This window comes from Melanaphis sacchari, unplaced genomic scaffold (assembly GCF_002803265.2).
Source record: "Melanaphis sacchari strain LSU unplaced genomic scaffold, SCAv2.0 Contig74_pilon_pilon, whole genome shotgun sequence".
Classification (NCBI taxonomy): Eukaryota; Metazoa; Arthropoda; class Insecta; order Hemiptera; family Aphididae; genus Melanaphis; species Melanaphis sacchari.
In genome coordinates this window covers 477,662-491,835 of record NW_020271531.1, presented here as the reverse complement: position 1 = coordinate 491,835, position 14,174 = coordinate 477,662, and the positions used below count along the sequence as shown (strand labels likewise).

The window sequence follows — 14,174 nt, the reverse complement described above, 5'->3', positions numbered from 1 at the left end:
TGCACGCATTACTAATTACTATTTAGTATTTACCGCTGAACAAATTCAACCGCTGCCGTAGTGAATGTAGATTGTAGAATATTTAGGTACTATTTAGAATAACAATCAACAAGTAAAATTATATTTATAATATTCTCATCTATGATAACGAGAGCTAAATCATCAGGCCGCTTAATATTTTGAGTAGGCTTGTGTGAGAGGGGATATCAGTAATGCATAACAGAGCGCATTTATATTCCATCATTATAAATTTATAATATTATAATGATTCCATCATTATAAATTTATAATATTATAATGAATGACATGAATGTAGGTAGTGCTCGAATGCTCGATACATAATTGCTAATTTCCTCCCACATAAACTTACCTAAAATCTTAATTGGTCCGGCTCGCAGCTTCCCATCACCCGCCCATTAGTTCGTTTCCAGTCCGTACCATGTTTTAAGTATAACTCAAACCGTTATACTTAAACCGTGGTCAATAATCCATTATATTATCATAGTTTGTGATAACTTATCTTCCATATCATGCTATAATCATGGATAACATTATTATCACAGAATAATCATTCTGCTTATTTATTTAATTTGTGTCTTGTGATATATTGTGAATTGTGATACAAATGCTACGTTAGAAAGTTAAAGAATTAAATACTAAATACTACTTAATATCTATTATTTAATATTTATATTATTCAGTATTCACTATTCAGTAATCAGTGGGATAGTAGCCGGTGGCCGGTAGCCGGTACTCCGGTAGATATTCTCACTATGTTGTAGAACTGTTGTATCTTTTTGTTAATGCTAGATGATTTTCCATTTTTGTTCTTTACTTATTGAATTATTTATGTAAGCTAATAATTCATAATCATATCTCATAATGGCACTAGTAAATAGTAAACAAATGCGAATGTATGCATCTATGTTGAAGAAGGAAATGAATATTGAAGCTAGCTTAAATCCAACTACGGTAATATACATTTATAAAATACCATTATTATCGTTATAGATAATTTATTCTGATTAAATATTATTTTAATCATTTACAAGCTTTTATACATAGTTTATTATTTTAAATGTACTAAATACAAATGCAATTTATTTAAACTATCTGTTGAGTTTGTTTCACGAGTTATAATTTTTGCTACTCCTTGCTATGGAGAATCTTCAATTATTTTCATCATTTTTATCGAAGTACACATCATTTTCAGTGTTGGAATTCTTTAGAAACTGATAGTGATAAGGATCCTTGGTTGAAATTAATTAAGATTTAAACAAATATAACTTTAATTAACTGAAAGTTTCAATTAATACTTCTCAATCTTAGCTATACATGGTTTCAAGCAATTCATGCTTCAAATATTAAACCAAATATATAGTACCTGAAGGCTATTCGTCATAAAAACAATTGAGAGAAAAATATGCTAATAATCTTAAAGTATCTTCAGTATAATTATTCCTTTTATTAACCATAGCAATAGTTTTAATCTAATGTTATATTACAAATATAATTTATAAATATATGCCATATTTGATCTTTCATCCTCTGAAAGTTCTACATCCATTTTTTTTTTTTGAGCTGGTTTGTTTTGATTTCTAAGTCTGTTCATCTAAATCATACTTTCTACAAAACAAATTTCATTCATTAAAAAAACATTTTGATAATTTTTCTTTTTTTATACTTCTTAAGCAACTTTAATTCATATTTTTGTTGCATTAACTAGTCTTATAGGTTATGGCATATGATATAATGCAAGTATGATTATTCAATATAAGCAATACTAAAAATAGCATCATACATCCATACAGGGTTAGTTTAATAAATTTACATTTACTTTTATGATATCATCAAAACCATAAATTAATGTTCATTTTGTTCAATTGACGCTGAAGTTTTTTAGTGCTGTGTTTGAACATCTGTAAATTGTGATAACAGCAATATAATTAATTAAAACACCTCATTAGACATTATAATATATTAATGGCAGAATAAAAGTATAATTATTGTAATTTTTTTTAAAAATCTAATAGTTTTAAGAGTAAAAAATAAATATATTAGGTTGGCAAACAGGCAAGTACTTAGTATTATTATTTTAATACCTACTTATAACACTCACTTACTACTTGAAGTTGAACCAAGTTCACTAGGTATAATATCCTTAAAGAGTTTAATTTTTTTGGCGCTGAGAAGAAAAATTTAATGTTTAATTGGATCGTTTTGTTTTTATTCTTGAACAATGATCCAGATTCTGCTAATTTATTGAATTTATACAACAAACTATTTAACTAAACATATTCCAGCATTTAGGTTGATTTATAATAATAAAATTATTAAATGGAAAATCTAATAATAGTAACGGCATTGAGCACACATCTTTTTACATTTTGTTAGTTGTTATAAAATATTAAAATATTTCAAGACAAATATTATAAGTTGTAACTATTTAAAAAATGTTTAATATAATTAAAAACTCCCTACCTTTAATTTAGATTGAGACAAAGCTCCCATCTTTTACACGTTTAAAACATCTCTAAAATAAGGCAATAATTATCCATTTCAACTGTTCTATTAATATTGAAAATAAATTATCATTGTTTAATATTAATACACCCATAAGCATGCACAGGGGTCTTCTTGGCAAGGGAGGCAATACCTTTAATGCACATTTATGAATAAAGAATAAACTCATTTCAAAAACTTTATTGCAAGATTAATCTAAGTTCACAAAAATAATGATTCTACTTTTGTGGTAGCTTTGATAAATTGAAGTCTTTAATGTCATCTACCAATTGTTTTGCACTCTTACTCATTTTATCATCTGATTACAGTTGGTTGTAAAATATGATTTATTAAACCACTAATTTTACTAAAACCTATTAATCTTGTTTTTGATTGTGTGACAATAATGTTAAAATATTGATATAAAACTAAATTTATTCTATATAATACTATTTCAGTATTCCATATTTTTGATACCTACTATATCTTTTATAATAATACTCTGTATATTTAATACCATTAAATAAAATAATTAATTAACATTTTTTAAAACAATTTAAAGTTTTATTAAAAGACTTTTTGGATCTCGAAATCTGTGGAATATTGTGCTTTTACTGATATGTTGTTCTGTCTTTGGGTTTATTGATAAATTTAAATAATTCAATTAAATGATTTTTAAAATAAAAAAATGAATGATTTATTAATAATTATTTTATTTTAGAATTTAATGGTGTGCAATTGTGGATTGGTAAATGGTTTAAGAAGAAAGGATTTATTACAAGTTTTTTATCAATGTGGTCAAATAGAACGCATAATAATGATACCTTACAAATCATATTGTTTTATTTCTTTCACTAAAATAGAAGAAGCAACAAATGCATTGGAGAAAATAAATGGAAAATTCAATGGTCTTTCTAATGAACATAAAATGTTTTTTTTAATTTTTACCGTTTCAAGTAATATTTATTTGTATATTGAAGACAAAATGATTTTATGTAATTTAAATTTTCTATTATAGTTCCAGAACCAATAGAATTGCCAACTGTATCACCCCCTGGATTAGAAATTATTGAAAATTTCGTCACAGAAGAAGAAGAAAATTTTATATTAGAATATTTGAATGAACATTGGCCTGGATCAAGTAAAATTTTAATAATTTAAATTTTATGAATAATTATATAATTGAGTTAAATTTCTAGGTTCAATGAAGCATCGTCAAGTGAAACATTATGGATATGAATTTGATTATGATTTTAATAACGTTCGATATGATACATGTGATCCGATTCCTAAAGAATTTGAATTTATTTTAAATGCTATTTATTTGCGTTTAAAATGGCGTCCTAATCAAATAACTGTTAACAAATATTTACCTGGACAAGGTAAAATATTTAAAAACTTAGATTATGTACTAAAAATTCTGCATAATATCTTGTATTAAAGTTTAAAATAGGTATTAATAATTTTTAAGTTTTAATACTTAAAATTATTTATTGGTTTTTTGGTTCATTCATAAAAAATAAAACATTTGAAACTTGGTGTTTTCTAGATTTTTGTGCGTGTATTTTATTGTCAAATTTTTAAAATTCTCTTAGTTACAACATTAAATGACTAATAATATTAAATAAATTGCATATTATTTAGTAGGTATATTTTTGAATAAATATTAAGAACTATTAATAAAAGTATTAAGTGAGTGTGGTTTTTCTCATATAGGTACTCACACCCTTCAATTTTTATATTTCATAATAACAAGTTGAGATTTTAGATTTTAACACTTAAGAGTATTATAGTTTCAGTAAAGAACTACCTATTTGGCTTTATGTGTACTTTATTGTACTAGGTTCTCTTATTTTTTTTGGGCTTTGGAAAAGAATAGAATAGACTATCTTTCATATAACTTTAATGTGTTTCATTATGTTTTAGGAATTCCAAATCACTTTGATAATTGTTCAGTGTTTGATGAATATATTTTGTCTCTATCATTGAATTCTGATGTTACTATGGAATTCAGAAACGGGTTAAAGCGTAGTGGTATTTTTCTCAAGGCAAAATCTCTTTTAATTATGTCTGGTGAATCAAGGTATGAATGGACTCATGGTATAACACCCAGAAAAATTGATATGATTAATACTGTAGATGGTCTTGATGTCGTTTATCGTGGAACTAGATTTTCTGTAACATTTAGACGAGTAATACAAACTAGTGAAAATATTGAGGTAAATAAAATAGTAAATATGTATTGATACTTAATAGTTTCTATAATCCTGATAGCTGACATTTTATGATCATTATTTTTATAAAATCATTAATTTTTTGACACATGATAATTTATAAGAATAAATATATTAGGTATATAAATATCCTTTCTTAACTAACCTGGGTAATAATTTATGTTTTACCTTATAAAAATGTACAATTTAATTTTTAATTAATTTTAATTTTATTGTTTCCAGGTTAAAAAAGATTTGTATGAAATATTAGGTTGTGATAAGTCTACACCTTTTGAGACATTAAAGGATAATTATAAAAAATTACTTTTAAAAATTCATCCAGATAAAAATATTTCATCATCATCATCATCATCAGCTGCTTGTGCTGAATTGAATAAAGCATGGAGCGTTCTTAAAGATTCTGATTTAAAAAAACAATATGATGAGCAAATTGAACAAAATGATATTAATACAGAAGTAACAATCTATGATTTTCTAAGTATTAGTGATTTAGAAAATAACGAAATGGATGACACATTATTCTACAGATGCCGCTGTGGAGGCAAATTTTTAGTACCCAAGTCAATGGTTGTTAATGTTGATCAGACAGAATCTTTATTATTTCCTTGTGACGATTGTTCTTTATTTATTGAAGTTACGATACCAAACACTAATGTTTCTAAATAAAAAAGTATAAACAATAAATTAATAAATAATTTTTTATATTAATTAACATTTGTATATTTTTGTATAATATGTATAAACAAATGAAAATGTATTGGTAATCATTATAATAAATTTTTAAAAACAAGAAATTTAAATTGTTTTTAAAAATAATGTTAACATTTAAAACAATTTAAGAATTTTTGTTTCTTGTTGGTTTAAGCTCGTTTGCTCTCGGTGCTTTAAAATTTGTATGTTTATAGATATAATATATATAAAAAATATTATACAACTGCAGAACTAAGAATATTCTACTTATTTGTCAGTGTAATAATTGTTTTCTACTTGTCTGTGCTTTTTACACACTTAAAGCAAAATACCACATTTTAGTCAAAATATGATTTTAAATTTTAAATTTTTATGTTAGGTAAATATGTTAAGAAAAGGTGTACAAATTATGTTAGAAAAAATTAGGAAGGTTGTATGTATTCATTATATTTCTTTTAGTTGCCTAGATATCAATGTTCTTTACTTATAAAAATTATATTTTTAGATAAACTTTTATCCTTATAATTTAATGAATTTTATAAAGGTTTTATACCCATACTGTATTTTTTTTACATCTCGAAAAGCTATTAAAAAAACAGTAAAATGTACTGCACATTTAGTTCTATAGTCAATGTTTGTGCGTTTTTTACACTTAAAACTTTAGATAGCTACTATAATGGTTTATTAATTAAAATAAGCTTTTTGAGTATTTAATTTTTTTTAGTTCCTATTTCATACTTAGAGTATAGTTGCTGATCTTATATAAACATGAACATTTAATTTCAACTAGTTCAATGTTTTTCGAGCTTTTATTCATAAATTGTTTAAATAATGTAAATTAAATTAAAATTAAGATGTTATTATAATGTTTTGTGTCTAGACCGCGGTTATAGAATTTACAGTTATTATATAAACTTTGGTTCAGACAAAAACTGACTGTGTTGTCTATTACCGTCATTTTAGATACTCAATGTGCCTCGCTTAGATACATGACAATATTAAATATTATTTAAATTAAGGTTTCATCTCCATCATTTCTGAGCAATTTGAAAATTTTAATTTCTTAAAAATGGTCACGAGTCACGATGACCAATCACATTTATAAATTATAATGTTAGATAGTGTTACATTTTCTTATTTTTGTGTTATTTTAAGATCACCTGTCGCAACCAGAAGATAATGCCGTCTTTAATTTTTTCAATGAACCGTAGTATCCACTTTGATATTTGGTATTTAGTTCAAAGAAATCTAATCATACCTAGTGATACCGTGGTTTCATACTACTATACCAATTAACTATCGTAGTTTACTTTACTGTGTAAAAAGAGTGATATGTATATACATTATACTTGAAAAAATTCATTTTTGCATCCACGTATACTCGTATATTTTGATTAATTCGTTTTCGTTTTATATTTATAGTAATATTGTTATTTTATAATTATCTTATTATTATTATTATTAATATTATTGTACCTATTTATTCAATCTTTGTGACATCTAGAACAGCTTATAATATTCGGTTAGATGTGAGGTAACCTAATGAATGTAATGTTACCTTGCTAGGTAGTTACTAGTTTAAGACTAGTAGAGTATAACTACAGAAGATATGAGTCGCGAAGAATAGGATGTTTCGTGTTTGTATCACGTGGTAGAACATTTAAAATAACACTGAGTCTGGGAGGTACCGGTACCTATACGAAAACGAAACAGACCGTTTTTCATGATTAAAAGTCCAGTTTATATTCCGTTATAGGTAACAGGTATGTATAGATATTGATCAATATTCAATCTAATTATATGATGTGAGTTTTGAAAAAAGTTCAAATTTTTTCTCATCTTGTTTTATTTAGTTCATATAATCATAGGCATAGAGTGATCTTGGGTCGTTAAGTCCTCAGTATTATTTCGAAGGGGTTCTGCTCTAATATCTTTAATTAACAAAAAATCTTAAGAATTTTAAAAAAATGGCCATTTAATAGGTATATTATTAAAAAATTTCTACATCAAATTTGAATACAATTTTTATTAAAGAACAAATAGGGGTGAACGTGGTTAATGCATTTTCCTGTTAACACTTTAATTCTATTAATTAATAGAATATACTGTTAATCTATTGTATTATACATTTGATCAAATAAGAAATGTATAAAATGATACGATGTATATCAAAAGAAGTAAGAGAACCGATACCTAGGTACTTAAAAAATGTTTCTCGCTTCTAATAATAATTGTTAATTATAAGTTGTTATTATGTTAATATATTATTTTGCTATACACCTGAGGAAATACAGTTTATTATTATAATAACGCACTGTCTATGAGGTGGAAATATGAACTAGTTAACCTCAGCAAATGAAGATTTATGACCACTCAAGGAGGGAGGAGAGGTCTTTCAATAGGCGATAGCTAACCTGTAATTTAAACCGTGGTCATAAAATTAATAAGTGTTTTATTATGTAAGATTATGATTATTTTTTGATATATATAAATTATACATAATATATACATATTAGGTACATATATTTTATCATAAAAAAATTTATAAAATATAGATATCAAATATTTTATTTAAATGACAAAATATTCTCGTCCTAATTTTGCATGACAAACCTTACTAACCTCTCCAAAATCTATAAGTCTTAATAACTTACGAATTCCGGGTCTAGAAAAATAAAAACTACCTTCGTAATACCACAAATTGTTAAATGTCTCTAAATGACACTGATGTAGTATATTTTAACGTCATCTGTATATATAATCTGTCATTATAAATAATAGGCTATCAGTGTTAGCATAATAGATTAACATAAAAAATATAGTGCAGTTATAATGTTAATCTAAGAAGGTAGGCATTATAATTATTATAAGCATCATCTATATTATGTAATACGCATATTTTAGGCCTTATATAGATTGTATAACCACGTTGCATTTATACTATGCATCAATATATTTATATTAGGTACCTATCAAAAAGTCTCACATTTTCTAAAATGTAAATTATTTTTTATTTATATAATAGATATAGTTGTAGGTGATTTGTGTAACTATCTAGTTTTTAAACATGTTTTTATTATTTTGAAAATTAATAAGAACACTTAAATTATTAAATAATAAATAAATATTTAAAGTTATTAGGTATACCTGTATAATATTATGTATTCATATATTTTATAAGATAAGTATTAATTTAAATACAATTTTTGTCTGTTATTTATAATATATAAAATGCCCCAAAAGAATTAAAATTTAGTAATTTTGAAAACTTTTATATGATGGATAAATTCTTTAAGTAGATACAATATAGCTTATATTAAGTCTTTTATCCAATCGACAAAATGATTAGAATGTACATACTTCGTAATTTGTAGGTACTCAAGTTAGGTAAGAAATACCGAAGTACAACGATATATTATTTTAATATAAATCAGCAATTATTTTTTGCTGTTCACTGCATATGTAGACTAAAATATTATATCAGTTCTTATTTTATTTTTTATTTTGGAATTTTTCGTGTCTGATTTAATCGTGCAGTATGTAATATGATTTTTATTTTATAGACCTAACCTTTGGTTACATCCTTCTTAAACGCGATATCATTACGATAATCTATTACCTACTTTGTAGTACTTTAACTTTAAATTCAACACGAACCTATTGCTCGTACCATATAACAAATCAAATTATATTCTATAAATGGAACACGAGTGTGTTTTTGGCAATCTATTACCATACGTGCGTATCAAAAATGAAGTTAGACATGCGAACATTCTGTGGTTCTCAGTCAATTCCAAATTGCCAGTGTCGGAATAATATCAACAGTTGACCCAGTTTAAATGTGTTGCCTTTTATTTTGGACTATTTAAATGTTGGATTTTTAAAAATATACATATAAAGTAGAAAATTGCAGTTATTTTTTATTATGGTATTTTATAAAGTATAATAGTGTTGTAAATATATTTTTTTTAAATTTATATTCGGTTAATTTTATCTAAACGTTTAGATAATTATAATATAAATACATTTTATAAATTGTTTTAATTTTAAAACCAAACATGGCTGATGTAAATAAAATACTGAAACTTGATAGAGTGTACACGAATTTGGATTATTTGAAAATAACGTTACCCAGTGATCCAGATTGGCAGTTGAGTACTTATAAAAAATTGGTAGAAAAACAAAGAGACATGAGCAAGCAAGAAAATGTGTAAGTATTATTTATTCTGGATATAGTTTAGTAGTTAGTTTAATGTTGATGTACGATAATTGATATATAATTGGTGATATTTTTTAATTAATTTATTAAATATTGCTTATTATTGGAAAAGTATGTTTATTTTATTCATGTGACAGAGTATTCATATTGAAATATATTGGTGCTAGTGTATTCAATTATGTTTTATTTTAATTGATTATTTAATCTTCTATACCTATACTTATGGTAAATCTTACTTCTTTATAGTTATTAAATAGAACCTTATTCTAATGATAAATTATAGGTAGTATAATATGCAATTGTCGATTAATGTTCTCTGTTAAAATCATACATTATTAATTAGAAGAAAAATACAAGTATAGATAATTGTTTTTAATGTTAACTAAATATCTTATGATTAGCAATAATTATAAATACACAGAAAATAAATTTAGATGTAATAATTAAATAGAATTTAAAAAGTATTTATGAAGCAAAAAAAATATATTTTAATGTATACTTTATAAAGAGTTGTTAATTATATTCATACATAGATTATCGTCTTAGAATTCTTTGTAGAAGTTATTCTTGCTAACAAATTAGCCAATGTTGATAATTTTTAATAGCTGATATTTTTAAAAAGCTTGTTTTTTTCTATACATTTTACCAATAATTTAAATACTGAAGCATACTTGATGATGCTAGTACTTCCATTTTCATGTAGAATTTTTTAGAAAAAAAGGTCAAGAAAAGCTATTATTATAATTTTATATTTTAGTGTTTAAACGGCTGTAATTTACTATTGTTACTATTTATTATATGTACATATAATTATTAGGGTTGATGATCCAGTTTCAATGGTGTCGTCCTTAAAAGTTGGGTATTTATTTGAAACTGCATTTCATACATCGCCAAAAGAAACTGACCAATTATTGGATGAGGATTACCTATTGGAATTTGAAAAGGAAATAGTTGTTGAGGAATTCGACCGAAATACTGAGCTTTGGACAAATCGCGAGGTGGTGCTTGCGGCTAAAGTTTTAAGTGCAGAAAATCCTAAGAAACATGGTATAAAATTTGCTTCTGATAACCAGATGAGAAGAGTGTATGACATAATATTTGAAGTGTTTAGATGTAAGATTAAAACTATACGTATTTTGTACTATGATTTCTTTTATATAAATAAAAATATATAAATTAATGCAATTATCATAAAAAATAATTAATAAAATATATCTATTTTAAAAATAAGCATACAAAAAAATAATTAAAATTATGAGTAAAATTTTTAAAATTATAGATAATTTAAAATAATTCTAATTTTAGGTCTTATTCTGATTTTTTAGATAGATCGATTATCAACGAAATTCTAAATAATATAGATTTTGAAAAAATCTATCCAAATGTAAGATTCATTTTTTTTTATTTCTAACTTTAACACACTTGTTTAATTTTTTTATATTTAATTTAATATATTTTAATTTTTAAAAGTATTCTAAGATGACACTTCTTGTATGGTTGATGTCTTTTGATTACTACCGGAATAAATTTAAACCAAGACAATTAGATGAAAAGGAGATATTGAGTTTCAAGACATTAAAGTTGATTGAAATAGCTGACATTCTAAAAGAGATAAAAATCCAATTAGCCGCATCTTTTTCGAAATTTAGAATAAAACATTGCGCCTTATCATTGTCTGATATGTTGCCAAGACATTTACGTAATGAGCGATTCAAAAAATCTTCGGAAACTGTAATTAGTTGTTGGATAAACACATTTTTGACCAGGTGACTAAAGTTTATTAATAATACACCTATATCCTATATTTATTAAATTATAAGGTTAGAAATTTTTATATTTATACTTATTTATTTTTACTTAAAGCACAGAGAACGTTTTATCTGTATTAAGTAAATCAGGACTAACTCAAATGAAGAACTTTGAAGATTTAATTCCCGAAACATTTAAAATGGATCATTTATTGCCTTATTTTATACATATTTATCCGAAAGAAAAATCGGAGTTTTTAAAAAAAATACCATTGTTCCAGAAACATTTATTGATTTTACAGGTATTTATTAATATTATATTATAAGGTAAAAATTAATAATTAATTTCAAGAAACGTTGAGTAAAAGAATCGTTTGCTGTATAGATAGTTTAAATATATTTTTATTTATTTGGGTTATTTATTTATGAAATAACACGATAATAATATAATAATAATATAGATACAAATCGATATTTAAATATCTACTTCTATAGTCTACACTTCCATATTTATAAATAAATTATTAAAGATACATAAGGGTTGATTATTTACTACAAGGGTATAATATAAGTATTATTTACATGACTTTTATGTGAAATGCATTTTGCTAAAATAATAAATAATATAAATAAAATCATTTTACAAAACAAAAAAAAAAAAAAATGTTTTTCAATTTGTGTACAATTTATATATTTATTATTAGTTCATACTTATAATAACTAGAGAGCTCGGAGCTTAATAAAAATATGAACAAATGTATGAAAAAAGATACATAAAATTACATAAAAATTTTAAAAATATAGGAATAAGGTGTTTTGATCATTAAATGTGTTATATTAAATAAATAAAGTATGCTTAATATTTTAAAATAAAAAAGATAGGTGACTTACAAAGATGTGTTAGGTGCATATTTAAAATAAGTTATGTTATTATAGTAACAATTTTCATTGTTTTATATCCATTATTTTTTTTTGTAAAACAACTGAAAATTTATTTTTAATTTTATTTCTAACAATATTGCTAGTTAGTTGAATTTTATTTTTCTCTTCCTCTACAACTTTTATAGCATTTGCAAGATATAATTTTGAAAATTCCAACTGTGTTATTGAATCCGGTAGTGATACAAAGTTTTATTTGATATTAATTTAATTTAATTTCAATTCTGGATCAGCTATTAAATTAACTACTTTTTCAATGGAGATTGCATCTTGTTTGTTCAGTTTTATAATTTTATTTTTAATTGTATTAAAGTATTCCTAATAATAAAAGACTGTCGATAACCATGTTTCCCATTTAATTACCACAAGTTTTGGGGGTAATAGAATGTTAGGTGTTATTTTTTTTAGTATTTGAACTCCGGTAGGGACTTTCAGAAATATATTTTTTCAATTTTAAATGCAGGCCAAAAAAACCATTGTCGTACTGTTTTGCAAATAATTTAAGCGTGAGTTGTTACTTTTCTTGTAATTAAGTATTTTTATAAAACAAATTTTTAAATTAGGAATACTTAAAATTTCACAGTCACTTTTACTGTCAAACATAAGCTGAAATAATTCCAAATAAAATATTACGGGTTTGCTATAATATGAACCAATTAGCGCTGGCCCATGTGGCGGTCCATGTTAATATAGATGTATATTCCATATATTTTCAGAAATAATACAAATATACCTTAAAAAAGTAGAAAAATGAATAAAATGAACTAAAATAGCTAAAAACTGACTTGTAAATCAAGAATTATCTGAAAAATACTATAAATTCAAAACAATTTAATTCATACTATTTGACATCAGTCAAATTTTTATACAGATGAGTCTTGAATATAAGCATTAGAAAAAAAAAAGATGCAAATGCGTCGAGTTCTGGGTTTTAATAATAATTTAAATAATTAACTATATTAAGTAATATACTAATATGAAAAAAGTTGAGCTATAATTCGAATAACTATTTTATTTATTAGGTGTAAAGTGTAATGTTATATTTTTATTTAGATTCAATCAAAATTTAATATTAATTATTACTAGTATTTTTAAAACGATAAAAGGACAAAAGGTTAATTAATGTTGTAACAAATAGGACACTCTACTAATATATTTTACACGTATATTCTTAAAAAAGAATAATCTTCAAATAAAATATTTTAAGATATTGATGGTTATTATGTAATTTAAACTGCGATAACGAGATTTTATTTATACGAAGATAATTATTTATTTTTCAATCAACTGTAATCTTGATTAATAAGTTAAAATATAATACATTTTTATGTATTGATATGGTAGACCATAAAATATTCATTATTCAAAACAAATTAAATATCGATTCTAGTTTTTTTAAATGTCCCGCTATACTTCTTATGTATTCTACAAAATATGTTAATCTTTAAATGTATAATTAATAAATATAAAATATTAAATTATTACTATGTTTAAGAATTTATTATTTAGATAAGCCGAGTAGTACGAGAAATAAATTAGATAAATTCATGGGATATATATACAAGGTAATCGATTAATTTACCGATCAACTTATCTTGTCTACGTTTTAATTGTTTATAATTTTTAAACAATAGAGTATTAATTACACGTTCTGCGAACATTTTAATAACAAATATTTTACTTCAAAAATGCATTTAAAAATTAGAGGATTGCTATTTAAAATAAGGGAAATCCGCAAAAAAATGTTCTTGAGATAAAGAGCTTTTAAATTATTTTTAAAATAGCAGTATAATAAATACCAAAATTTTTTGTAAAAATGAGAGTATTAAGTTCGAAATCGCC

The 14,174-nt window shown here is 24.0% G+C and overlaps 2 protein-coding genes across 2 annotated transcripts; both read left to right on the top strand.

Moving 5' to 3' along the window:
- Positions 1-598: 598 nt before the first annotated feature.
- Positions 599-5,402, top strand: LOC112601068 (alkylated DNA repair protein alkB homolog 8-like). Its single transcript, XM_025348483.1, has 6 exons — positions 599-972; positions 3,224-3,458; positions 3,521-3,643; positions 3,702-3,884; positions 4,429-4,721; positions 4,959-5,402. The coding sequence occupies exons 1-6, from the start codon at positions 883-885 to the stop codon at positions 5,400-5,402; spliced, it is 1,368 nt and encodes a 455-aa protein (XP_025204268.1). The 5' UTR covers positions 599-882.
- A 4,082-nt stretch (positions 5,403-9,484) lies between these two features.
- Positions 9,485-13,360, top strand: LOC112601022 (putative methyltransferase NSUN7). Its single transcript, XM_025348418.1, has 6 exons — positions 9,485-9,636; positions 10,463-10,758; positions 10,971-11,029; positions 11,116-11,411; positions 11,509-11,695; positions 13,355-13,360. Exons 1-6 carry the CDS (start codon positions 9,485-9,487, stop codon positions 13,358-13,360), a joined length of 996 nt encoding a protein of 331 aa, XP_025204203.1.
- Positions 13,361-14,174: the final 814 nt, after the last annotated feature.